General features: G+C 51.9%; 1 protein-coding gene across 1 annotated transcript in view; it reads left to right on the top strand.

Annotated features, from left to right (window-relative positions):
* Positions 1 to 27,514, top strand: part of ACO2 (aconitase 2) — a 51,159-nt gene that overhangs the window by 14,571 nt on the left and 9,074 nt on the right. Inside the window, exons 2-7 of the mRNA XM_059401911.1 lie at positions 14,186 to 14,322; positions 17,778 to 18,036; positions 21,422 to 21,514; positions 25,380 to 25,538; positions 25,768 to 25,918; positions 27,095 to 27,199. Coding sequence (XP_059257894.1) covers positions 14,186 to 14,322; positions 17,778 to 18,036; positions 21,422 to 21,514; positions 25,380 to 25,538; positions 25,768 to 25,918; positions 27,095 to 27,199 — 904 coding nt within the window. The remainder of the gene's footprint in view (positions 1 to 14,185; positions 14,323 to 17,777; positions 18,037 to 21,421; positions 21,515 to 25,379; positions 25,539 to 25,767; positions 25,919 to 27,094; positions 27,200 to 27,514) is intronic.

Below are 27,514 nucleotides of genomic sequence, written 5' to 3'. Positions count from 1 at the left end.
TTGAGTGGAGAGGTTACTTAAAAATACAATCTTTTATTTATTCCACTGGCTGAGCCAGCCAGGCACCCTAAAATTCCTTTGCAAGGAATATTCCATCATACAGATGCATCACACTTGGGTTGCTGACAGCTGGCTGTTGTGAACAAGACTATTGGGGGTGTACGAATCTCGCTCTGTTTTGTTCTTTGAACACAGCAGTTACCACCTCACTTTAGAGGTCCCTTAGATTTTCTGTAGGGGATGTTTTTCTTTCATTCTGTAGGTTGGCTTGTACCTTTTGTCAGCTCATTGTTCAGTGTCACCTTCTCGGGGTGTTCTCTTTTAAATGGCACTGCCCCCACTGCCCTGGCTCATTTTCCCGTTGCTCCTGCTTCCTTACCTATCATTGACACTTAACAACATCTGACTGAGGTTTTACTCTTTTCCGTGTTTCTGTCTCTCTGTCCGACTTCCTCTGATGTCTGGGAATGTCAGTTCCAAGAGGGCCGTTTTGCTCATTGCTGTATCTCCAGTGCCTAAAACAATGCCTGGCCCCCATAACCTCTTAGTAACTATATGATGGGCAGACAGGTGAGTGGGTGAGTGAGTGAGCAAGGTTCGGTCGTAGAAGGGAAGAGGGACACTTTGAGCGAACAGCAATGAAGACAGATGTTTTTCCCCAGTCAGCTGTGCTCACCGCTTCTCAGATTTCTGGCTGCTACTGCAATTCTAAGGGTAAAACTAAAATCTTAGCTTTTTCTTCCACGTGTCTTCTCCAGTGACTGTACCTGCCCCCCCACAGGCAGGTATGCTCTGGAGAAGTTGCATGATACAGAACACCAGAAAGTGCACACAGAATTGGCGGGATCAACGTGGGGTTGCAACTGTTAAACCTCTGCAAGTAAGAGTCCCGAAACACCACCTTCCCCCACCGCGTGCCCAGCAAACCATTATCCACTGTCAGCATCCCTGCTTCAAAGAAAGGGCTTTTTAACGTGAAGGCATAGGAAGGCAAGATTCAGAACAAAAGTCATGTTTTAAATTTAATAAATTAGACTTTCGTTTTTTCAAAGATTTTATTTATTTGGAGAGAGAGAGAGCACAACAGCGGGTGAGAGGCAGAGGGAAAAGCAGGCGCCTCGCTGAGCAGGGAGCCCCGTGTGGGGCTCAGTCCCAGGACTCTGGGATCGTGACCTGAGCCTAAGGCAGATGCTTAACCAACTGATTCCCCGTTAAATTAGACTTAAAACAAAACACACTTGCTAGGTTGTCTTTATTTTTCTGATTTTCTTGGTGGAGAGTCGTGTGCAGAGAGGGACCAAGTGGGTGGCAGAGGCTTGGGTGCCTCTGGCGCCACGGACTGAACCAAACGCTGCAGAGATCCTGACAGTGCTTGGCACAGGCCCGGGGCGACCGTGAGCATCATTCTTCGGCTGTTTGGCTCAGGCGTTTGTGGCTCTTTGTTTAAATTCTGTAAGGTGTTCAGATTGCCTGTCCTGACCTGTCATCAGGTAATGAAATTAATGGGGCGCAACTTGCCTTCTAGGAAAGATAATCTAGAATGCTAAAGGAAAAAGGCCAGACACAAAGAGCCATGAACTGTATGATGTATATGAACGAGCTAGAATAGTTAGTGGTTAGAATAGTTAGAATAGCTTAGTGGTTAGTGGTTACCAGGAGAGTGAAGGGAATAAGGAGCAGCTGCTGGATGGCTATGGGCTTTGCTTTGGAGTAACGAGTGATTCTGGGACCAATAGTGCTGGTTCCACTGTGCATGTGCCCACCTGGCTCCTTTCACCTAGTTACGGTGGTAAATTTTATGTTATGTGTGTTTTACCACAGTATAAACAATAATAGAATGAGAAGTATTAGTTGGGGCACCCGGGTGGCTCAGTCGTTGGGCATCTGCCTTCAGCTCAGGTCATGATCCCAGGGTCCTGGGAATGAGCCCCACATCAGGCTCCCTGCTTGGCAGGAGGACTGCTTCTCCCTCTCTCATTCCCGCTGCTTGTGTTCCCTCTCTTGCTGTGTCTCTGTCATAGAAATAAATAAAATCTTAAAAAAAAAAAAGTATTGGGGCACCTGGGTGGCTCAGTGGGTTAAAGCCTCTGCCTTTGGCTGAGGTCATGGTCTCAGGGTCCTGGGATTGAGCCCCACATCAGGTTCTCTGCTCACTGGGGAGCTTGCTCCCTGCCCCCACCTACCTGTGATCTCTGTCAAATAAAAAAATAAAAATCTTTTAAAAAAATTTAAAAAATAAAAAATAATTAGTAGAGCACATGACTCTTGATCACAGGATCATGGGTTTGAACCCCGCACTGAATGTGGAGCTACTTAAAAAAAAAAGTCAGCATGCATTGCACATGGTGAGTGTCGTTTAGTGAAACTTGTTTTGTTTTTATTTATTTTTATTTTTAAAAATATTTAATTGACAGAGAGCACAGCAGGGGGAGCAGCAGGCAGAGGTAGGGGGAGAAGCGGGGTCCCCACCAAGTAAGGAGCCGATGTGGGGCTCAGTCCTGGGATCATGAGCTGAAGGCAGACACTTAACGGACTGAGCTGCCCAGGCGCCCGGTGAACCTTGTTTTAGTTACGCCACCCTGGCAATACCTTTGGCCTGGATCACAACATAAAATGTATTTTGTGTGTATGTGTGTTCTCAGTCAAAATGTGAAAGCCCCTTGGGGCGCCTGGGTGGCTCACTGGGTTAAAGCCTCTGCTTTTGGCTCAGGTCATGGTCTCAGGGTCCTGGGATCGAGCCCCACATCGGGCTCTCTGCTCAGCAGGGAGCCTGCTTCCTCCTCTCTCTCTGCCTGCCTCTCTGCCTGCTTGTGATCTCTGTCTGTCAAATAAATAAATAAAATCTTAAAAAAAAATGTGAAAGCCCCTTCTCTAAGGCTTCTGTTAGAACATCTCATGGCCAATATTTGAAAGTTGCTAGGACCCTCCCTCTGAGGTGACTACACGAGGATACAGTGGACTTTGAATGACTTCCTCCTTCCATCAGGACTCCACAAATGCCACGCGATTTTAAGTGAGTCGTTCTGTTTGGCTTTTGCATCTGTAGCCAATTTTTTTTAACTTGAACTCAAACATGACCTTGGAGAAAGGTCTTGGCCTCTTGTTCACTTGACCACTCATATTTCTGTGCCTTCGCTGAACCTTAGACCTAATGTCACAAGAGCAACTTTAATAGGACCATACTTGGTTTCCGTGTCTGTCTTACCCCACCAGGTTGTGATCCTGCCTGTAGGGACAGCATGGGCGTGTTCTGGGGTTTAGTGGGTACAGCTAAGCTTTCCTCAGGTGTGCTCTAGCAAATAGGACACAGGTGTGCAGAGATCCTGACCCCCCCCACCCCCACCCCCACCCCCACCCCCAGGTGCCTTCCAGCAGCAGCCTGGTCTGTCTGCCTAACTGTGATGTCCAAAATGAGTTACTTTGTTCGTGGGCCTTAACTTAAAAAGGTTTGGGAACTGCCCGAACAGTGCTCGGAACCTAGGTGTTCATTGTTAAATGAGGTGGTCTCGATAGGGGTTATTCTCCCTTATTTTATTAATATTTTACAACAGAAAGAGTCCGCCGTTTGGCCAGTCATCAGGGGCCAGTGATGAGCAGCTAGTGTGCCGAGTGTGTAGTGCTCTGTGGGCCTCCACGTCGGGCTGGGTTTCACGTGCTCACACCCACAGCTCCCCATGGGGAGGCGAAGGCCAATGCAGAAAAGCCTGAGCTCAGGGGGTTTTCCTCCCTGGTACAGGTGCATCTATTCTGACATTGCTGCATTTTCCTCTGGGCCTTTGGGGAACACATGGGCTTCTCTGAGAGCCCTCGTGCCAGGGAGGAGTATTTATAGAATCTGCGCCAGACAGAACTTTGGAGAACATCTAGTCCAGTGGTTCCCAGACATGGCAGCGGCATGAGAGTGACCTGGTTGTCTCCATCGATGCTTGGGCTCCACCCCGGGGGACTCTGACCGACTGGTCCAGAGTGGCACAGCCGAGAAGCTGAAACCTTTCAGGCGGCCTTGAGCCGCTGGAATGATCCACTTCTCCCGAAGTGGAAAGGGAGGCACAGAGGGACGAGATTATTGTAAGGGTACCTAGTGACTGAGCTAGGAGGCCAGATCCCTGGACTCCCATGCCTGGAATGTTCCCTCTCGTCACGTGGGGGCTTTCACTGTTCTGTCTACACACGGGCAAGTGCCCCATGGGGCAGGCTCGCCCCGGCTCTTCAGCCATCTGAGCGTGGTGCCCTCACTGGAATGTCAGATTGCAAAATTGGAGTTCAGGGACAAAAATACAGTGACACTAGGGGCCTTCAGCTCTCTCTATGCCAGCTGAAAAGAGTTTGCTGTCAATCTCTTTTCCACACATCACCTTAATACAGATTTGGAGAATTATAGGCGAAAATAATTTTCCCTCTTAACCCAAACATTTTTTTTTTTTTTATGTTGTTAGTGCATTTCCTTTTGGTTCCCCCCCCGCCCCCCCGTGAACATGAGTTTTATAGCATTGTAGTCTGTGTGTATGTAAACCTGCTTTTTCTTATATTATTGTATCATAGACAATTTCCTGCATTGCTACATAGTACCTAAAACTATCATTCCTGGGGTGCCTGGGTGGCTCATTTGTTAAGCATCTGCCTTCAGCTCGGATCATGATCCCAGGATCCTGGGATCGATCCCCACATCGTGTTCCCTGCTCAGCAGGAAGCCTGCTTCTCCCTCTCCCACTCCCCCTGCTTGTGTTCCCTCTCTTGCTGTCTCTGTCTCTATCAAATGAATAAATAACATCTTAAAAAAAAAAACAAAACAATCATTCATGTTTAGAATTATTTCTCCAGGGTAAGAGTTTCAGGTATAGAATTGCTCAGAGGGTGTAGGTGTTCTGTGGGTTTCATATTGACAAGCTGCTTTATGAAAAGTTTAATTTGCTTTTACTCCGCAGCAAGCAGTCTGTAGGAATATTTATCTTTTGGTTTTGAACATTTAATTTTTTTTTTAAAGATTTTATTTATTTATTTGACAGGCAGAGATCACAAGTAGGCAGAGAGGCTGGCAGAGAGAGAGAGAGGGAAGCAGGCTCCCTGCTGAGCAGAGAACCCGATTTGGGACTCGATCCCAGGACCCTGAGACCATGACCCGAGCGGAAGGCAGCGGCCCAACCCACTGAGCCACCCATGTGCCCTTGAGCGTTTAATTTTTTTTTTTTTTAAGATTTTTATTTATTTATTTGACAGATCACAAGTAGGCCGAGAGGCAGGCAGAGAGATGAAGGGAAGCAGGCTCCTGCTGAGCAGAGAGCCCGATGCGGGGGGCTCGATTTCAGGACCCTGAGATTATGACCTGAGCCGAAGGCAGAGGGGGTTTAACCCACTGAGCCACCCAGACGCCCGGAGCGTTTAATTTTTAATTAAAAACTAATGTTTATAATTTTTTCTAATTATAAGAAGTGTTGGAGTGCCTGGCTCAGTAGGTAGAGCCTGCAGCTCTTGATCTCAGGGTCATGAGTTGGAGCCTCATGTTGGGGGGTAGAGATTACTTAAAAAAAATTTAAACCATAATTGGTATCTTTCTCAAAATATTTTTTTGTTATAAATATTTGCACATAATTAAAAGTTGGGGGTGCCTGTAGTTCAGTGGGTTAAGCATCTGTGTTTGGCTCAGGTCATGATCCCAGGGTCCTGGAATGGAGCCAGATGTCAGGCCTATTGCTCAGTGGAGGGTCTGTTTCTTCCTCTCCCTCTGCCCCCCGCCCCCGCTCATGTGCTCTCTGGCTCGCTCTTGTTCTTTTCTCAAATAAATAAATCTTTTTTTTTCTTTTTTTAAGATTTTATTTATTTATTTGACAGAGATTACAAGTAGGCAGAGAGGCAGGCAGAGAGAGAGAGGAGGAAGCAGGCTCCCTGTTGAGCAGAGAGCCGGATGCGGTACTCGATCCCAGAACCCTGAGATCGAAGGCAGCGGCTTAACCCACTGAGCCACCCAGGCGCCCTCAAATAAATAAATCTTAAAAAAAAAAGGAAAAGTCGAGAATAGTAGCAAGGACATCCACATACAAACCTACTCTCTTCCTTATTAACGACAGATTCCTGTAAATTAACTTGCTAAAACAAAGGGTTTGCACATTAGGGAAAAAAAATGACACAGAACATTGTTGATTGCCAAATTGCCGGTAAATGATTGTGCTGGGCCACTCCACAGTCAGCATGCTTTCTGCATCTCTCTGCCTTGCTCCTTTTTTCCTGGTTGCAAAAGGAACTCCTATCATGTCACATTTAAAAGTTACAGAAAGGGCACCTGGCACCTGGGTGGCTCAGTCGTTAAGCATCTGCCTTCAGCTTGGGTCATGATTGCAGGGTCCTGGGATCGAGCCCTGCATCAGGCTCCTGGGATCGAGCCCTGCATCAGGCTCCCTGCTCAGCGGGAAGCCTGCTTCTCCCTCTCTCACTCCCCCTGCTTGTATTCCCTTTCTCGCTATCTCCTTCTCTGTCAAATAAATAAAATTTAAAAGTCTTAAAAAAAAAAAATAAAAGTTACAGAAATACTTGGCCTAGAAAGGAAAAGTGCCCATAATTCTAATCCGTAGAGATAATTGCCATGCACAGTTCAGACATTTCATTTGTTAACATATCTACATGTGTGAATTATGATTTATTATTCTATAAGAGCTCTCATAATACTGTCTTGCTACTTAATTTTTTACCCTGAATGTGTCATGGAACTTTTTCTCTGCTGGTAAAGGTAGATCTACCTTTTTTTTAATTACAGTAAAATGTATGTAACATAAATGTTCACATTTTAACCATGAGTAAGTATTCAGTTCGGTGGCAGTAATTACTTTCACAGTGTTATGGGACCGCCACCTTTAATTCTTTTTTTTTTTTTTAGTTTTTAATTATTTAAGTAAACTCTGCACCCAATGTGGAGCTTGAACTCAACGACTCAGAGATCAAGAGTCACAGACCAGCCAGGCACCTCTCAAGTTAATTCTTTTTAAATAGCTGCAAGATGACATTCCTTGGTAGATGAACTAGAATTTATTCAATCAGTGCCCTCTTATTGGACAGTTGGGTTGTTCTCTTAAGAATGGTGCTGCAGAGAATCGCCTTGCTTGTCTCAGTGCTCAATTATGTGAGCATTTTTGTGAACTAGCTTTCTGGAATTGAGGAAAGCTGGTTAAAGGGCATAAACATTTTACATTTCAATAGGTATTACCTAATTGTCTTTCAGAAATGCCTAACCTGGGGGCGCCTGGGTGGCTCAGTGGGTTGGGCCACTGCCTTCAGCTCAGGTCATAATCTCGGGGTCCTGGGATCCCGCATCCTGGGATCCCGCATCGGGCTCTCTGCTCAGCGGGGAGCTTGCTTCCCTCTCTTTCTCTCTGCCTGCCTCTCTGTCTGCTTGTGATTTCTCTCTGTCAAATAAATAAATAAAATCTTAAAAAAAAAAAAAAAGAAATGCCGAACCTGGGGGCCCCTGGGTTGCTGTGTTGTTTAAGCCGGTAAGCGCCTGACTCTTGATCTTGACCCAGGTCTTGATCTCAGGGTCCCGAGTTTAAGCCGTCTTGGGCTCCATGCCAAAAAATGTTGAACCTGTTTATACTCTAACCAAGAGCGTCTGAGTCTGGTAAATTATTGATTTGTTAACTCTTTGCTCTCACAAGATTAACCAAACCTGCTCTGTATTTAACCCTGTTCAGTGTGGTTCAGTGGTCAAGCAGAAGCAAGTCTTGGTTTGATTGATATTTATGTAGCACCTCCTGTGTATCAGACCTAGTGTTCAGTCACGGGATATTTATTATGAATAAATAGACCTGTCCCTCGCTGATGGAACTTACAGACTAGTGGAGACAGATACCGTCTCACAAATGAATGTGAGTTTTTTACTGGCCAGTAAAAATTCCAAAGTGATCTGCCACAGGACCTTTGTACATGCTGCTTGTGCAGCTTAAAATGTTCTCTGCCTACCCTCATTCCCAATCTGTGCTTTGTCTAGGTCACTCCTACTGAACTTTCAAGTTCCCAATTAACAGGGAATCCTTCCTGAACTCCCAGCCCAGCCAATGTCTATCATCTATGCCTACTTATTACTTCTCTTTTTTTCTTTTAAAGATTTTTATTTACTTGACAGACAGTAAATTTTTATTTCCTCACAAGTAGGCAGAGAGAGAGGGGGAAGCAGGGTCCCTGCTGAGCAGAGAACCCGATGCGGAGCTCAATCCCAGACCCTGGGATCATGACCTGAGCCGAAGGCAGAGGCTTAACCCACTGAGCCACCCAGGCGCCCCGGGCCACAGCAGCTTAATGATGCTGCAGGGCTGAGCAGTCTTGAATACAGATCCTCAGTCTGGACCAACCATCACACCGTGCCACCTTCAGTGAGAAAGGGTGGGCTGTGAGTTGTGAGAGAATGGCAGAAGCCAGGGGAACAGACCCATCTCTGGAGACAGACCTGAACTTGCATCCCAGATTCCCTGCTCTCCACTTAACCAGTATGTGACTTCTGGCTTAACCTTCCTGCTCTGCAGTTCCCCCATCTGTGAGACCAGAAGAGCAGTGACCTGGCCCTGTTGTCATGGGAATTCAAAATTAGGCACAGAAAGTGCTTGACACAGAGCAGGTGCTTAATAAGTAACGGCTGTTTTATTCTTATTCCAGAGGGTGGGGGTATGGATACGTGTCAGTCACCCAGAATGTACTCTTCATTTTTTTTTTTAATTAAGATTATTTATTTATTTATTTGACAGAGATCACAAGTAGGCAGAGAGGCAGGCAGAGAGAGGTGAAGGAAGCAGGCTCCCCGCCGAGCAGAGAGCCTGATGTGGGGCTCGATCCCTGGACCCTGAGATCATGACCCGAGCCGAAGGCAGAGGGCCAACCCACTGAGCCACCCAGGCGCCCCTTTAATCTTCATTTTACATGTGAGATTTGTGGGGTTCGTGAATGATTGATACGTGATGTCCTTGCCTTTGAGACCCGTCTCTGGGGTAAGCATCTTGGTAATGTGGTGCTCTCCAGAGTTCGCGCAGGACATTTCATGCACGGCCGCCTCACAGCACTGAAGGGGGAGCAAGGCTGAGATTTCACCTGTTCTGGGTGTGAAAAACTAAGGCCTTTAGGGATGAAATGAATTGTGTGAAGGTCTCACGGCCAAAGTAGCATCTTTTCCTTTTTGGGGGGGATTAGTTTTGTGAGTGTGAGTACTGATTTCTGCAGGGAGTTCGGCCTGTCAGGCAGGCAGTCCCTAACAGCAAAATAAACAAGGCCTGAGTGACAATGCACTGAGGTGGCTCTTGGGGCGCGTGGCTGGCTCAGTCCACAGAACATGTGACTCTGGGTGTCCACAGAACATGTGACTCTGGGTTCAAGCCCTACACTGGGCATGGAGCCTACTCGAAAGAAAATACAGTTGGGCAGCTCTTGCAGTGGACGAAAGACCTGGAGAGTTGCTAAAAAGACCTGCAGAGTTGCTAAATAGACCGCTGTTGACCTGACCAGACGTGTGCCCTGTGGAGCCCAGCCTGGAGTGGGTCCCGTTGAGGCTTGGATGAAGAGCCTGAGAATTGTCCTGTGTTTGTGGCTGACATGCCCTGGGAAGGCCAGCCTGGCACGACGTGGGGTGACTGCCCAGGGCTCCTGTAGACTCCAGGGGCAGGAGGCAGATAGAAACAGATGATGAGATTAAATCAAGATGAAGGTAGAGCTTTGCAGAGAAAATCAAGGCTCCAAGTACCGCGAGGCTCTGCGGTCTAGGAGGAAGATGGTCGGTCGGGTGTTGGGCCGTCTGGAAGCGAGTGTGTGTCCACGGTGAGGCGGGCTCTCTTAGGCTGGTAGCAGCCTTGAACAAAGGCTTTACCCTCGGCCCTGGGCAGAGTAGGGTTGTTGCGGAATTGGGAAACCTGCCATGTAAAGGGATGGTTGAAAATAACTCTGGGTCCCCTTGGCCAAGACGAGATATTAGAGAAGATGACAGGCTGCGGTGACTTCAAGTAGGTGAGGGACCCCACCCTGGAGACAGAGTCATTAACGTGGGTATGGTGTGGGAGTCTGTATCTTTTTTTTTTTCTTTTTAATTTGACAGAGATCACAAGTAGGCAGAGAGGCAGGCAGAGAGAGAGAGAGGGAAGCAGGCTCCCTGCTGAGCAGAGAGCCCGATGCGGGGCTCGATCCCAGGACCCTGAGATCATGACCTGGGTGGAAGGCAGAGGCTTTAACCCACTGAGCCACCCAGGCGCCCCGGATTCTGTATGTTTAGACTCAGGAAATGGTGATGCCTCTGAGATCTGGGAGCCGTCGTCCCGAGGAAGAGAGCGGGGTCCCGGAGGGTGGACGCCGGCTGGAAAGCAGACCGTGTGAGGATGCAGAGCTGGGCTGAGCGTGCCGGAGAGGACTCTGAAATCGTGCAGGAGTGGGTTGGGTGGTTGTGGTTGTGCGGGCTGATAAGCTCCTGGCGTGGGGAGGTGTGTGTGGGTGGCGCTCCCAACTTAAAAACATAAAGGGACCTTTATAGAAAAAGGGCTTTAAAGAACATGCGAGTTGTTCAGGCTTCCAAAAAAACGCTTTCGCTCCTTATTAGTATATAAACCTGAGGCATCCCATGTGGCAGCTTCATTTTAAGTTCATTAAAATTGAATAACATTGAAAGCTCCTGAGCATCACTCACCACCCCCCAGGGCGCTCTGCAGCCCTGTGTGGCTAGCGGCCAGGGTCCTGGTTGTGCAGATCTAGAACGCCCCCATCGTGGCCGGAAGTCCTCCTGGCCAGTGTTGGCTGTTGTGCCCAGATGTTTGGAAAGCAGAGCCCATGGCAGTCAAGGGCTGAGCAGGCAGTGATTTTCTCTGTTACTAACAGAGTTCACCTCTGTTTTGGAGGGAAGGCTTAGGGAGTTACGTAACCTGCCCAGGGCAAGGGCAGGTAAGTGGGTCAGTCAGGCTGGAATCCAGTCCTGCTTGCTACTCTGTGGCCTTAGTCACTTGTTGCAAGCCTCAGTTTTCTCATTTGGAAGATGGGCTAATCATAGGCGACACTTCACTGGATGGCTGTGAGGGTGAGAAGATGTAACGCTTGCAAAACACTTAGCAGAGCGCTGGCATCACTGGGCATTAATAATTTTCTCTTATCCATTACTTGTAGTCTAGGTGAGAACATCTGATTTTGTCCCTTTATTCTCCAGTTGGCATTGTTTCTTTCTTTTTTTTCTTTTTTTGAGAGCGAGAGAAAGAGCATGAGGCGGGAGAGGGTCAGAGGGAGAAGCAGCCTCCCCACTGAGCAAGGAGCCTGACTCGGGACTCGATCCTAGGACTCCAGCATCATGACTTCAACAGAAGGCAGTTGTTTAACCAACTGAGCCACCAAGGCGCCCTGGCATTGTTTCTTAACCCTAATTTTTTGGGGGGGGCGCCTGGGTGGCTCAGTCATTAAGCAGCTGCCTTTGGTTCAGGGTTCTGGGATTGAGCCCTGGGGAGCCTGCTTCTCCCTCTCCCACTCCCCCTGCTTGTGTTCTCTCTCTTGCTCTCTCTCTGTCAAATAAATAAATAAAATCTTTAAAAAAAATTAGTGCAGGCAGCGGGGCAGGGGTGGTTGGGGAAGAGGAGAAGGAGAGGGATAAGCAGATTCCGGGCTGAGCCTGGAATCTGCCACAGGGCTCCCAGGGCTCGTCAATCCCACCACCCTGTGATCGCGACCTGAGCTGAAATTGAGTCGGATGTTTAACCGACTGAGCCACCCAGGTGCCCCTTTATTCTTATTTCTAAGAAACCTAAAGCTTAGGACAGTTAATTTATAGAAAGAAAGATAGATGTCTGTGGACATTGGAAAGGTGTCTGAGAGGTGTTGACAAATGAGAAGAGCGAGTTGCAGAACAGAACAGCTTGTGTGGTTTCTCTTACGGGGGTAATAATAGAAACTGTGCCAGTACTTTATGTAACTGCTAATCCCCACAGTAGCTCTGTGAGGAAACGGGTGCTTAGGGTAAATTGACCGAGATGACTCCATAGTCACTGGCCGCCAGCTTCAGCCCGCTTTCCCCATTCCCCTGCTGTGCAGGGGCCCCTGGCTGCTGTCGCCCGTGCATGTACAGGCTGTTGAGAGTCTTTTGATGCGCCATTGGTGGATTCTTCATACCTATCCCCTGAGGCAGATAGTGAGAATCCCCTGGGAGGGGGCAGGGGTTCCTCAGTCTGCACTGGGGAGGACCCTCCTGCTGGGGCGGTCCAGTGGGTGCTGGTTGGGGTGCCGTTTCCTAATGGGGTGGGCTCTCACTGATGAGTGCACCTGTCTTGGCTCAGATGCCAGCGTTGGCAGAGTTTGGATCTAAATGTTGCGGTGACGGAAAGAAGGGGGTCTGGGGTAGTGGCTGGAGCTTTGCCTCTTTTCTTACCCGTCAGTAAGGGAAGGGTCTACCCGTTAGCGGATAGACCCTGGTAAGTAAGGGTCTACCAGGAGCATCACCTAGAAGGGAAGCAGCCATCCCCTTCCCTCTCATTTTTGGGTTTCCTTTATTTTTCCACGATCATAGTGCACCCTATAAAGGTTGTTGCAGTTTAAAATGAACTAAGAGGGGCGCCTGGGTGGTTCAGTGGGTTAAAGCCTCTGTCTTTGGCTTAGGTCATGATCCCAGGGTTCTGGGATCAAGACCCACATTAGTCTCTCTACCCGGTAGGGAGCCTGCTTCCTCCTCTCTCTCAGCCTGCCTCTCTGCCTACTTGGGATCTCTGTCAAATAAATAAATAGTATCTTAAAAAATAAATAAATAAAATGAACTAATATAGACCTCATCCTCACAGCCCCTTACCTGTGACTGTGACTGTAAAACAAATTGCCCCCTCATTTAAAGACTTAAAACAATCAAGATTTCTCACTCACAGTTTCTGTGGACCAGAATTTGGGAGCAGCTCTGCTGGGTGGTTCTGGCTTGGGATCAGTCAGGAAATTGCAGTCAGATGTCGCAGTTACCTAAAGCCTGGATCTTGGGCTAGGGCACTCAACGTGCAAGGTGGTGCTGGTTACTGGCAAGAAACCGTGGATCTCCTGTGAGTGGACCTCTCCCGTCTTCCCCAGCACTGTGCAAGTGTCTTAACGCAGTGACTGTCTTCCCCCAGAGCAGTCAGAGAGGGCTGGGCAGAAGCTATCCTTTATTTAATTTTTTTTTAAAGATTTTATTTATTTATTTGACAGAGAGCAAGAGAGCACAAGCAGGTGGAGCAGCAGCAGGAGAGGGAGAAGCAAGCTCTCCCCGTCGGGCAGGGAGCAGGTGCTGGGCTCGACCCCAGGACCCTGAGGCAGATGCTTAACCGATTGAGCCACCCAGGTGCCCCAAGAAGCTATTTTTTTTTTTAAGATTTTATTTATTTATTTGACAGAGGTCACAAGTAGGCAAAGAGGCAGGCAGAGAGGGGGGTGGGTGGGAAGCAGGCTCCCTGCCGAGCAGAGATCCCGATGCGGGACTTGATCCCAGGACCCTGAGATCATGACCTGAGCCGACAGAGGTTTAACCCACTGAGTCACCCAGGCGCCCAAGAAGCTATTTTTTATGATGGTTTTATCCTTTACTCTTTAGGATCAGTCTTGGAGATCACGTGGCCTCCCGCCCCGTTCTAATCGTTAGAAATAAATCTGTTGCTGCACATTTAAGGGGGCCTCCTTTGAAGGGATGAGGAAACATCAAAGCTCATGCACAGGGTTTTCCTCATTTTTTCAGCCATTCAGTAATTATTCTCAAGTCTACTATGTCCCAGGAGTCCAGATACAGAAATGTCAGACAAATAAGGCTTGATCGCAGCCCCCGAGGAGCGTGTCGTGCAGGTAGAAGGACAGCTGTGGTTCGGGCAGTGCTTTACAGCCTTACTGAGGACTTCCATGGATGTTCATATTTAACCATCTGGTAATCTGGTGTGATCTCTGTGGCCAGTGGTAACCCCACTACCTTGTCCTCTGGGGCTCAGATGCTGGGGGGTTTTCTTAAGCTGATAGAACCTGACTTTGATCCCAGCAATTCTGACTACGAATCTCTTGCACTCTCTGCTGCCACGGGCTGTGTTCCATGGCTACTGGGTCATCCCCTGCCTCAGAGGAGGGCACGGAGGCTGCGGTCCCTGGGGAGCTCTTGCTACTTCCACCTCGCTTTTTTCACCACACGGAGCTGTCCTCCAGGGCAGACAGGGTCCTAGTCCTCCATTGACAGTCGCTGTTGTCTTTCTTCTTGCAGAAAGCCCTGGGTGTGCGGCAGTACCATGTGGCCTCAGTCCTGTGCCAACGGGCCAAGGTGGCCATGAGCCACTTTGAGCCCCATGAGTACATCCGCTATGACCTGCTAGAGAAGAACATTGACATTGTTCGCAAACGGTAAGGGGTAAGGCTGTGGGGGGCGGGGGGCTGTGGAGACTGCCCCAGGGGGCTGCTTCTGCTTCCTGCCCCTCTCAGGCAGGGCAAGAGGTGCTTGGCAAAGGATGGCTGGTGATGGCGATAGGATCCAGGCCTTTGGGGTACAAAGTTCCCTGCCGAGGGAAGGCACTGCGGGTTGGTGATGGGCCTCGGCCTTCTCTGCCAGGGGAGAACCCACCGTCAAGGAGCCTGGTGATTTGGGCTCTGTGTAGGGAAGGTCTCAGACGCTCTTTGGCGCTGTGGCCTGAACCCTCCAACAGCCCTTTCCAGGGCAGACCACTGACCCTGAGCCAACCCCCTGGGATCCGCCAGGCCCAGAGGCTGCAATCTGTATTTCCTCTTCGGTGTATAGGTCTCGAGGAGCGCTCAGGCTTGAGACCCAGAAGGAAACTCAGGTGGGGTCTTGAGCATATCTTTTTTTCTGGGCCTCTCTTTCCTCTTTGGTGGAACGGTGGCCATTTTGCACTACTGTCCTGTGTGCCAGGTCCTGCGCCAGACGCTGGCACCGGAAGGATGCATGTGACACCACAGGAGGATGAAGGGGGAGTGCTGGTAGTACAGAGCAACCAGCACTGCTCCCGGAGCTCGAAAGACTGTAGACAGGACTGGGTGCTTGCCCACCTGGTGACCATGACCCTGGGATTAAGAGAGAAGAATATGAGTCTATCCATTTATAGCCAAGGAACAGGCTCGGGTGGAGAAGCAACTTGCCAGGGGCACACAGTGAGCGAGCAGTGGGACCGTGTCTCCCTGCCCTTGTCCACTGCTCTAGCCACCATCCCACGCTCCCTCTCTGCCGCCACTTAGCCTCCTCTTTACTGGTGTCCTCATTTCGGTGTTGAGTGGGGAGGGACTATCACAGTCTTCATCTCCAGCAGCCTTCAGCCAGGCGTCACCTGATCAGAGTAAGAACTGAGGAATGTTCACCAGGGATGGCTGTGGGAATAGTAGCTGCCTGTGTGTCTAGTTCGTTCTAGGCCCTTCACATACCTTTCTTTTTTCTCAGCAACCCCATAGGTTGTTGTTATATCTGCCTCGCCATTTGCTGATAAGGACAGCGAGTGTCAGACTGGGGAAGTCCCCGGTCTGAGGTCATAGATCTGTTGAGTGGTTGGACCCAAACTCAACCCAGGTCTGTCTGGCCCCATTGCCTTTCGCTGTTTGTTTTGGCATCGTTGTGGTTTTGTCTAGGGTGCCCAGGAGGATCATCCTGGAAGCTTTTTCTTTTGTAAGATTTTATTTATTTGAGAGAGAGAGCGAGAAAGAGAGCATGAGCTGGCGGAGAGGCAGAAGGAGAAGGAGAAGCAGGCTCCCCGCTGAGCAGGGAGCCAATGTGGAGCTCGATTCCAGGACCCTGAGCCGAAGGCAGATGCTTAACCGCCTGAACCACGCAGGCACCACCTTGGAAGCTTTTATTCATCTATTTTTAGAAGATTTTGTTTTTGTAGAACATTTTATTTGTTTTATTTTGAGAGAGAGCAAGAGAGTGCATGCATGGGCAGGGGGAGGAGCAGAGGGGGAAGGAGGGAGGGGGAAAGACCTCCAGCAGATTCCACCCTGAGCTGGGAACCCCGTGTGTGGCTGGATCTCAAGACCCTGAGATCATGACCTGAGCTGAAGCCAAGAGCTTGGACGCTTAATTGACTAAGCCACCCGGGCACCTCTAAAAGATTTTGTTTTTAAGTAATCTTTCCATCCAGTATTAGGCTCAAACTCACAACCCAAGGTCAGGAGTCCACCAATGGAGCCAGCCACGCACCCCACCTCAGAAACTTCTAGAACTACTGACACCTGGGCCCCGATTCCGATTCAGTTGGTTTAGGCCTGACTCCTCCAAACGTGGTCCGTGGGTGAGCAGCACCAGCCGCACCGTGGGAGCTGGCTGGAAGTGAGGCTGTTCAGAACAGAGTCCAGTGGATGGAAATGTGAAAGCCGTCAAAGGCTCGGAGACGTGCGGAGGGACTCTGCCTCCACCTTGCGTTCGTGACAGAGGGGGCCCAGTTCTGTTCTCGGGAAGCCAGGTCTCTGTCAACCAGTAAAGCCGAGGGACAGATGGACGCAGAGGCCCCGTTTGACCATCCCTAGTTAATCCTTAAGGAAATGCGGTCCTGAACTCGTCCTTCGGCTTTTGTCATTGTCAGGCTTTTTTGTACAACATCAGGCATTCGCTGTCAAGGTCTTTGGTTCTAAAGCCCATGTGCTATTTTTCGTCTCCCTTGGGGCCGGAAAGGGGCTGTGCTTCGTGCCGTGAGTCACTGCCCGTACCCCAGCCTTGCAGACGCTGCCACAAAAGGGGGCAGGCTGTACCTCAGGCCCGTGCTATTTTTACTCGAGGTTCTCATGACGGCAGAACCGTAGAGCTTTCCAGAGTTGCCGGTTGCTCTGCTGTTGTCCACGGAGCCAGCTCCTTGGCAGCTCTTGCTCTCAGGGCTGGATCAGTGTGGGAGTGAGGGGCTGGAACTCAGGCCGGCGGAAGGGAGTGTCTCTGCTTTCCCAGCAGAGTCCTAGCGGTGCGGGCCCTGAGAGTGCGAGTGATCGAGCACTTTCCAGAGCCTGGGCCTGGTTCTGGCTTCCAGGTGTTCCGGAGGGAGGGATGGCTGGGCCGCAGTGCTCGGCTCCTGGCGTCCTGGCTCTGCCGCTCGCTGGCTTGTGCACGGGGCAGGTTCCTTCCCCTCGGGGTGGAACAGGCTCCCTGTCCATGTCTTGAGGAGCCAGAGGCTTGTGTACATTAAGGCACTTAGAGCCATGCTGAGCTAAAAGGATGTGCTGTGAGCAAATGAATCCGTGGTAACAGAAGACAGGTCACTGGTTGCTCGGAGTATGGGGACAGGGGATGACAAAGGGCCACAGGAAAACTTTCGGGGGTCATGGATGTGTTCTTAGCTTCATTGCAGTGGAGTGTTCACAGGCGTGTATGCGCGTCAAGACTAACAAATTGTGGCGGGGGGGGGGCGCATGGGTGGCTCAGTCGGTTGAGCGGCTGCCTTGGGCTCAGGTTACAATCCCAGCATCCTGGGATCGAGCCCCGCGTTAGGCTCCCTACTGGGCGGGAGGCCTGCTTCTCCCTCTCACTCCCGCTGCTTGTTTCCCTTTCTTGCTGTGTGTCTCCCTCTGTCAGATAAATAAAATCTTTAAAAAAATTAGTGATCAGTATGCTGTAAAAGCAGGTATCCTTAGAAAAAAACAAGCCTGCCCACTTCTTGGGATATTGTCACCTACTCATCAAGTGATTTTTGGAGCACCCGGTGTGTGCCGTGTGCCAGAAGGACCGCAGTGAGCAAGACGGATTCGTGCCCGCCGGCATGGAGCGCAGGCGCCCTGGCCGTGCCCACCATCAGGGTCGCCGCGGGGCAGAGAGGGCCTGGCTGTGGGTGGGCCGGGGCTTGTGCAGCCAGCGCCCCTCCCTCTCCCCCCAGATTGAACCGGCCTCTGACCCTCTCAGAGAAGATCGTGTACGGACACCTGGATGAGCCAGCCAAACAGGAGATCGAGCGGGGCAAGACATACCTGCGGCTGCGGCCCGACCGCGTGGCCATGCAGGACGCCACGGCGCAGATGGCCATGCTGCAGTTCATCAGCAGCGGCCTGCCCAAGGTGGCTGTGCCGTCCACCATCCACTGCGACCATCTGATCGAGGCCCAGCTCGGCGGCGAGAAGGACCTGCGCCGGGCCAAGGTGAGCGGAAGGGGCACCGAGGGCCAGTGCGTGTGGCCTGGGACGGAGGGCAGAGCCCTCAAGCTAGGCTCTTTGTTTGAAACATTTTTGCTGTTTCCTAACTGTGAGGATATTAGAAAATACAGAGAAAGCCTTAAAAAAAAAAAAAAAAGCTCAAAACCCCCCAATCCCTCTTAATCTTCCCGCATTAAAGGCATCTTTTTTTTTAAAGATTTTATTTATTTATTTGACAGACAGAGATCACAAGTAGGCAGAGAGGCAGGCAGAGAGAGAGGAAGGGAAGCAGGCTCCCTGCTGAGCAGAGAGCCTGATGCGGGGCTCGATCTCAGGACCCTGAGATCATGACCTGAGCCGAAGGCAGAGGCCTTAACCCTCTGAGCCACCCAGGCGCCCCTAAAGGCATCTTTTTGTGGTCATTTTTCTGTTCTGTTGGGAAAATCATGCAGCCACCAGGTTCAGCAGCAGCATCTTGCTGCTGCTCTGGAAAGGGTGACTTAAGCTTCCCTCCTACCAGCCTCAGCCATCCGCTCACGTGTCGGCTGATTCTTGAGGACCCCAGCCGGGTGACGGGCAGGTGGTGTTGCTGTTTGTAAATCCGAGGGGGCCGAGGCCCTGTGCAGGGCCCCCCCCCCCCCCCCCGTCTTGAGCGCTGTCTCTCACTGATGGGCCTCTTTGGGGGCTCTCCTCTGGGAGTTTGCGTCACGAGGTAGAAACAGTTGTGTGCCACGTGGAACCGTTTATTTCCTTGACTTCCCAGCCTTCCGTACGGAATGAGATTGCCGCTCCTTCCCCCAGCCCCTGCCTGTGGTACCTTTGTGTGTGGCTGCTCTTGACCACGGCAGATCTCTGCCAGCTCTGGGCGCCACCCTTTCCGCCCCCTGCACTGGAAGTGGACCCCCCTCTTGGGGGGCCGCTGGCAGGAGCTGAATGCTGGCAGGGCCGCCGTTGAAAGTGCTCCGGCTCCCAGGGTCAGCACAGCTCACAGAGCCTCTCAGACCCATGGGAAACATTCTTGTTTTCCCACTCGAGCCCTGCCTTCCTACCCTGGCCTGTCAGTCTGGGTCCTGGCTGCCAAGAGCTCTTTTTCTGCTCTTTTTCTATGGAAAAAGCCCAGCCTGCTGGCCAGAGGTTTCCCAGTTAGCAGCAGCTGGGGGTGTTGGGGGGCAATGTTATAGGGGCCCCTGCAGTGCTGGCAGCTGGCTGTGGCCAGGAACAAGGTCCTCTGCAGCCCTGGGAGTGACTGATCACTGCAGGCCACCACCTTCAAGGTCAGGCCCTCCCTTTACTTTATGGATTCCGAATCTACCTTCTGGAAATGCCATTCACAGGTTCATGGGATTTCAGTGTTTACTGACCACTAGTGATGTGCTGGGCGCTGTGCTAGATGCTGGGGATGCGGTGTGGACAAGACAGGGGCCCTGCCTTCTTGCATCTCAGAGGCTGGTAGGGAGACAGACGCCAGACCATCACACAAGCGGGTCATTGCCGATTCGGATGTAGCTTATGAAGGGGAGACAGGATTCTGAGAGAGTATAAGAAAGAAGTGTAATTTAGACTCTGAGGGGAAAGGGACAATCTCTTGAGAATGTGACATGTCAGCTAAAACTCACACAGATAAGCTGATATTCACTGGAGGAAGAACATTCCAGGCAGAACAGCGTATGTATAAACCCTGAGGCAGGAAGCAACTTGACGCATTTGTGGAGTTGAAAGGGGGTCCGAGGAGGAGAGGGTGGTGTGAGCTGGGTGGGGGCAAGCGGCCCTGAGGGCCCTGGGCACCGTCCTGGGAGTCCCCGAAGGGCTTAAGCAGAAGAGGGTTATGGTCAGATTTGCATATATTTGTGGAGTCCCTGTGGTTGGGGATCAGAGTGGCAGAGTGACCTATCCAGGATCACACAGCCAGAGAGAAGGCTCTAGGCTGAGTTCAGGCCGAGACTCTGCTCCACCATTCTGTCCCCCTCCACCACCGCCACCACTTGCCCAGACATGAGAACACGCACTCCCACAACCACTGCCTCCTGCCCGTGGTGCCAGTGTTATATAAGTGACTGATTTGAATGAAAAAGCTGTCTTAGTAATTATTAATCAAGAGAAATGGCTCCAGGGGCCCAAGTTTTTTTATGCTGTTTGTTTGTGTGGGGCTACTGATGGAACTCAGAGGGATGCATGGTTGGTCTGGAGTTTAAATGAAGGAGACTCTGTGGCCTTGAGGGTCTCTGTTGAGGGCCCGGGAGCTGACAGTGAGTCCCTCTGCCTTGGAGCGTGGGTCTCCCATGCCCAGAGGCCAGCCCATGTCATTGCCTGGTTCTTCCTTTGGGACTCGGTGCAGTCTGCCCCGGTCCCTTCCCTTTTGTGACTGGAGTTTCCCCTGTCCAGGAAGACTCTTCCTTTAGTCTTCCAGATAAACCCTGAGCTCACATCAGCTGTGCTGGGAAGCCTTCCCTGCCCACTGAGGAAGCTACCTACCAGTTCCAGGCAGAGTGGGCACAGCCTGTCCTGTCGTGTTGAAATCTGCATTTTAGCACATGGTCTATCAGAGTCTTTCATTTGGGGACCATCAAATGTATTACCGAATTCTGAGCACCTAGAACGTGCCAGGCGCTGGTGTTCCTAGATGTCCTCTTCCTTATAAGGGAGGTAGCTCTATCTTATGTTGGAATGTAACTCTTGGGTTATGTGGCTGCACAGACCTGGTTTCAAACCCTAGGGTTTAATTCTGGGATCTCCAGCAAGTTAGATCATCTTTGAGCCTCTGTTTTTTGCATCTGTAAAATGGCCTCGAAGACAGTGCCTTCCCTCTTCGGTGGGGGGGACTGTAAGCATGTATAGTGCAGTGGGCCTTCAGTAAATGTCCGCCAGGGTTGCCGACGTTGCCTTAAGTGAGGCATCCGAGGCTTAGGTGGAGTAACAGCCCCTCGCGTGAGCTACAGTGGGACTGGACCCCACACTTAATCCCAGGCTTCCCTTAGACAGCCCCCTTCCCCCGACACCATATCCCAGTTAGATGGTCCTGTGGTGGTGTGCCCCTCACTGCTGGCCTTGACGGAGGACTTGACTGCCAGAGGGACCGTTGGAGATGATGTAGCGAAGTTCCTTCCACAAATGAGGAAACTGAGATCGGGGTAGAGTGCCAGACCCACTCCCTGGCCAGGTGTCACAGAACTGTCTCTGCTCCCTTGCCTTTCTCCCTAGGCCAGCCAGCTGAGACGGGGCCAACCTCCAGGCCCTTTTGGAATTACTTGTAGAGGCCTGCAGGAGAGGGCCTGTCTTCATAGCACCAGCATTTCCGAGTCGGGTGGCGGTGGGTGGGGAGGGTGGGGTCAGCAGGGGTCACCGGGACACACACTGTGTTACTAATGTTCTGCTTATTGACTTGTCTCAATAGGACATAAACCAGGAAGTGTATAATTTCCTGGCAACGGCGGGTGCCAAGTATGGTGTGGGCTTCTGGAGGCCTGGCTCTGGGATCATTCACCAGGTAAAGCTGGGCTTGGCCTGCCTTTCTGGGGGAAGGGCCCTTAGGGACTCAGAGAGCACCTCCTGGCCTACAGGAGCACAAGGCTAGAGGCTCAGGATGGGGGAGGGGGGTTGTATTGGTTTTTTGTCTTGTTTTTTCCCACAAGTGTTACTCCTTGTTGTGTGGACACCTGAGATTTGATGGGTGTTCTGTGTGCTGGCACTAGACTTAGCACTTGACAGATAATAACTTCCATCATTGTTCACCACAGCTCTGTGAGGTGCCTCCGGGGGTCTGGCCCCAGAGCCAGAGCTCTGCCCCATGTGCCGCAGGCGCGCCTCCGGTCACACCAGGCGTTCCTCCCCCCTCGGTGCGCAGAGCGCTCCTTAGGGTCTTTCTGGCCCTTCTGGCCCCTGATTCTGCAGGATGGAAGTACCCGAGGTCACATGGCTATGTTAGCCAGGGGTTTTTCCAGGGTTTCCTGGATGGATGATCTTTGATGGGCGATTTTGTCTCTGTGAGTGCAGGTGTGTGCCTGTGTTTCTGGGGAGATCGGGGCTTCCCTTTCACCCAAGGTGACTGGTGTCTGGGGTGTGCACTGGTTTGCATGTCCGTTTGCCGTCCATCCTGGATGTGTGAGGCCTGCCTCTTCGCACCTTTCCAAGGTGACCCTTCTCCCCACCTCTGTCCCAGGCCTCCGTCAAGATGAGCTGAGTCAGGCTGTAATCTGACCCTGCTCCAGCACTGCCCCGCTCCAAAACCGGAGCCCACGGATCACTGCTCTGCCCTTTCGAGCCATTGCCCTTGCCAGGAAGGGACTGCCTGGGAACGGCAGGTCACAGCTGTGTGCCGGGCGTAGAAGGCCTCTCTGGGCGGCAGCGCTGGGGAGTCAGGGAGATCCAGCTTTGGACTTTCATCGTGAGGGACACCCTAGTCCAAGGGTCTCCCTTTCTACCCTGTTAGAAACACACTGGCCGCCAGCTAAGTGTACAGCGTGATATATTTTTCCTTTATTTTAAATTGCTATTTTATTATTTTAAAAAATTTTTTATTAAAATATTTTATTTATTTAGACAGGGTTGGGGGAGGGGCAGAGGGAGAAGAGAATCTCAGGCAGATGCCACACTGAGTGTGGAGCCCGACCTGGGGCTTGATCTCAGGACCCAGAGATCATACCTGAGCTGAAACCAAGAGTCAGTTGCTTACGGACTGTGCCGCCCTGGCACCCTGATTTTTTTTGTTTTTTTTTTTAATTTTTTTTTTATTCATTTGAGAGAGAGCAGGAGAGAGTTTTCATGTACACGTGCAGGGGGAGGGGTGGAGGGGAGGGAGATGCAGACTCCCCGCTGAGCAAGGAGCCTCCATTCGAGGACCCCAGGATCATGACCTGAGACGAAGTCAGACACTTAACCGATTGAGCCACCCAGGTGCCCCTAATTTTTTCCTTTAAAAAGAAGATTCCCGGGGCGCCTGGGTGGCTCAGTGGGTTAAGCCGCTGCCTTCGGCTCAGGTCATGATCTCAGCGTCCTGGGATCGAGTCCCGCATCGGGCTCTCTGCTCCGCGGAGAGCCTGCTTCCCTCTCTCTCTCTCTGCCTGCCTCTCAGTCTACTTGTGATTTCTCTCTGTCAAATAAAAAAAAAAAAAAAAAAAAAAATTTAAAAAAAAAAATAAAATAAAATAAAAAGAAGATTCCCTTGAAGCCTGTGATCTCTGTGCAGCTCCGGTTTTTCTCTCCCCCACCCCCACCTCGATGTCAGGCCATCAGCAGCTCTCACCCACCACGTCCAAACCAGACCTTAACCCCTTGCCTCCACCTTGAATGTCCTGTGCCCAGGCCCAGCACATCCTTCCTCCCCATCTCTGCCTTTTGGTTACCTCTGAAGGCCCATTGCCCTCGGTCCCGGCATTAGAGCCCCCTTGTGTGACCCTCTGTGGATCCCCTCACATTATGACCCCCGTACGTGCAGGTGCTTGTGCCCTAGACCTTGTGCTCGGGGGTCAGAGACTGCACTTCACCGAGTCCTCTGTAGCTCTGGGCCTGGGCCCAGGTGGGTACAACTAGGTCCTCGGTACACCTGTGTGGATGGCTGGCTGACGGACACTTCTCTCCTCCATGCATGTCCAGCTGCCTGTGAAGGTCACAGTCACAGCCAGCTTCATGGTGACACTTTGTACAGTCCTAGGGTCTGCACTAACCCCTTCCTTTTGGACAGGGACTCATGGGTGGTCTCTACTGTGTAGACCACACCGAATTCTGTGTGTCTGCTCTACATGGATCAGACCTGCAGAACCTTCAGGAGCCTTATCTTTTTTTTTTTTTTTAAAGATTTTATTTATTTATTTGACAGAGAGAGATCACAAATAGGCAGAGAGGCAGGCAGAGAGAGAGAGGAGGAAGCAGGCTCCCCGCTGAGCAGAGAGCCCGATGCGGGACTCGATCCCAGGACCCTGAGATCATGACCTGAGCCAAAGGCAGTGGCTTAACCCACTGAGCCACCCAGGCGCCCCAGGAGCCTTATCTTAATGAGTTTTAAACTTTGGCTTATGGCTGGGGCCAGGAGGCCGGAGAAAGGAACCAGTTGAGCAGTGTCCTGTCCAGCAGCTGTTTGTCCAGGATTTCCTCTGTTGGCCCTCTCTCCCGGCCCTCTCTCCCGGCCCGTTGCCACCCTCCCGGGGAAGGAGCCAGCCCTTCTAATGGCTGGCAGTCCTGAGAGGCAAGACCCCCTCTCCTTGCTGAGTCTGCTGGGAGACGTGTAGCCCAGCGCAGGGGTCCTGGGGTTTCTGTAATGTTCCATGGAGCCTGTCCACCATGAGGCAGGCGCAACCAATCATGGAGCCTTGCACGTCTCTGACCCCCTTGCCCCTTCCCAGCATCCGAGCGTGTGCTGCAAAACAATAAACAGAAATACTGCCTCTCCCAGTAATACACACGATCTCATGGAGTTAGCACTGTGAGCACTGCTGGCTGTTTCTGTCGATGCGCAAACAGGTCTGGAAGGTGAAGTGACTTGCCCGAGTCCCACACCTACCGGCAGGTGGTGGGACGGGGGCTCAGGCTGAGGGCCCCTGGGCCGGGGCTTTCCCAGCAACATCCTGTGGGCTCTGACGCCTAGATTGGGGGCAGGGCTCTGGGATAGCTGCACCTCTGGAACCCGGTGTCTGGGGAAATGCTCACTGCCAGCACCTTCCCAAGCTGGGAGGAGGCCCCGGTCGCGGGAGCCCCTTGCGGACACTGGAGCCAGGTCCTGAGGGAATCGTCTCTCCTGAGAAGCCCGGTGGGCACGTGCCACACAAGGTGGGGAGTGGTGTCAGGCGCTCCTGTGGACAGCCACACCTGTCACAGAACACACTCCTGTACCCCCGCTTGTCTGGTTCGTACCGTGAGTCCACGGTCAAGGCGGTGCAGGCGTTCTTGGTACCGTGTCACAGACATGGATACTGGGCACGAGGAAGCCCTTGCAAGCCCCAGTCAGACAGTCCAGGACTGTGGGAGCTGGTCAGGAGCCCGGCTCCCTGTCCCTCTTCTGGCCACCCTTGAGAGGCCCTGTCCTGGAGGGATGCCTGGGAATGGCCCAGGGAACAGCTTTGCTGACCCCTTTGGTCCCTACCTCCATTTTTTTTTTTTTTTTTTTTTAAAGATTTTATTTATTTATTTGTCAGAGAGAGTGAGTGAGAGCGAGCACAGGCAGACAGAGTGGAAGGAAGAGTTAGAGGGAGAAGCAGGCTCCCTGCGGAGCAAGGAGCCCGATGTGGGACTCGATCCCAGGACGCTGGGATCATGACCTGAGCCGAAGGCAGCTGCTTAACCAACTGAGCCACCCAGGCGTCCCCTACCTCCATTTTCTGATGAGGCTTTTAGGCTGAAGATCTTCGGGTCTTTTTCAGATCATTCTGGAAAACTACGCGTACCCTGGGGTTCTTCTGATTGGCACTGATTCCCACACCCCCAATGGCGGTGGCCTGGGGGGCATCTGCATTGGAGTCGGGGGTGCTGATGCAGTGGACGTCATGGCCGGGATCCCCTGGGAGCTGAAGTGCCCCAAGGTAAGGAGTAGGGAAAGGCTCTTCTGGGGGTGGCTGCAGAGCGGTGGTGGGTGGGGAGGCGTAGGGCCGCTGAGACCAGGTGAGGTGAGGGAATAGTTCAGACTTAGATCTCTTTGGGAGAGGCAGCGTAAATAAGCAGGAGTGCGAACCCAGCAGGCTGACCCTTCGGCTTCCCGGCTGGAGCATAACACATGGCGCCTGTAACTGCTGTCTCGCTCTGCCTGTTCAGGTGATTGGTGTGAAGCTGACGGGCTCGCTCTCCGGTTGGACCTCCCCCAAAGACGTGATCTTAAAGGTGGCGGGTATCCTCACCGTGAAAGGTGGCACAGGCGCGATTGTGGAGTACCACGGGCCTGGTGTGGACTCCATCTCCTGCACCGGTGAGGGAGGCGGCCATGGGATGCGGTTGTCAGCCCGTGTTGGGCCTGATGGGGCCTAGAGTTGAGCCATGGAAGCAGGGAATGGCCTTCCCCTGAGAATCCATCTAGTCTGGGGGACTTGGATGGACACCTAGAGGTGGGGAGGGTATTATCTAGTCAAGGTCACTCAGTAAACTTCAGCTGCCATGGCCCTGGGCTTCCTTGGGTGATCCAGAAAGGGAATCCCAGAGGTGGTGTTGGGAATGGGCAGTCAGAGCCACGGCTTCATTCATGAAGCAGCCCCCTTCCCACATCTTCCCGGGACCCTCACTCATTTCCCTGGAATTAGACTTACCACCTACTAGACTCCAAGACTTAGTAAGTAGGAGCCAGCTTCTACCCATCACTGCAGGTGACCTGGCTTCAGTGCCTGGGTGCTCCGGGATGTAGGAAGACTTGGAAAAAGCCTTCCAGGTGGTCCAGTCCAGACTTCTCAGCTCCACGGCAGCCCCACGGGACTTGCGCCCCTCCAGAGATGGGGGCTCAGTCTTATAGGGAGCCCTTACTACATTGGACAGCGCACTTTGGAAGCGGATAGCAATCCTATCCCCACGCCCCAGCAACCCCAGGAGACTAGTATCCTGATACAGTCAAGACATCTGTAAGCCTCCCCGGTTCTGTGTGAGGCTCTGTGGTCCAGACAGTGGCTGTCCTTCCAGTCTAGTTGCTGGAAAACCTGAGACCCAGGAACATTTCCACACAGCACCGCAGTGTGGCTGAAAGGAGGGCAGGCCTGGACACCAGGCAGGTGGGCTAGACCTGAATGCCACTGCCAACACCTGACCTTGGACCTCTCTGAGCCAGCTTGCTCACCTGCAAAATGGCCACAGTAACAGCTGGGCCGTCTGACCAGGTCAGCCTTTGGTACACAGTGACCGTCCCGTCTGCCGAGCAGGACCGCCAGGGCCAGAAGTGGAACCCGACTGGGAGGGGCTGAATCTTGTGTTCTCTTCGCTGGCCCTTGTATTAACCCTGGGCAGCGAGGGACGAGTCTGCCGGCTGCCACTAGATGGCTGTGTGAACAAGGGAACAAGTGACACCAGCTCCCCAGGGTGAAGATATGTGTGCCCACCCAGCAGGTGTGTAGGACCTGTGTCCAGCTGCTCCGTCCCCCTCACGGGCTCTGCTTCTCTCCAGGCATGGCGACAATTTGCAACATGGGCGCAGAAATCGGGGCCACCACATCAGTGTTCCCGTACAACCACAGGATGAAGAAGTACCTGAGCAAGACAGGCCGGGAGGGTGAGCCGGCTGGGCCGGGGTGTGGCGGGACAGTCGTGGTACAGGGAGACCCTTGAGCTAAACTACTCCCTTCGGGGCCGGAGTCTTTAATCTCGTGTCTCCAGACTGGCTTCAGAGTGGTGTGGAAAATTACGTGTGTGTGTTACTGTTGCGGAGTAGGGTGTCTGCAGCTTCAGCAGCTTCTCGAAAGGCCTGTCATCTAAGTTTGTGATACCTTTGCCTTGGGATTGGAATTGAGTTCCACCTGAAAGGTTGGCCAGGCCCAGGGTCTTTTTGGTCTGGTCCCTGGTGCCCCCTACAGGAAGCTCTGGAAAT

Source organism: Mustela nigripes, chromosome 6 (genome assembly GCF_022355385.1).
Source record: "Mustela nigripes isolate SB6536 chromosome 6, MUSNIG.SB6536, whole genome shotgun sequence".
Taxonomy (NCBI): domain Eukaryota; kingdom Metazoa; phylum Chordata; class Mammalia; order Carnivora; family Mustelidae; genus Mustela; species Mustela nigripes.
This window is presented reverse-complemented; position numbering and strand designations above follow the sequence as displayed.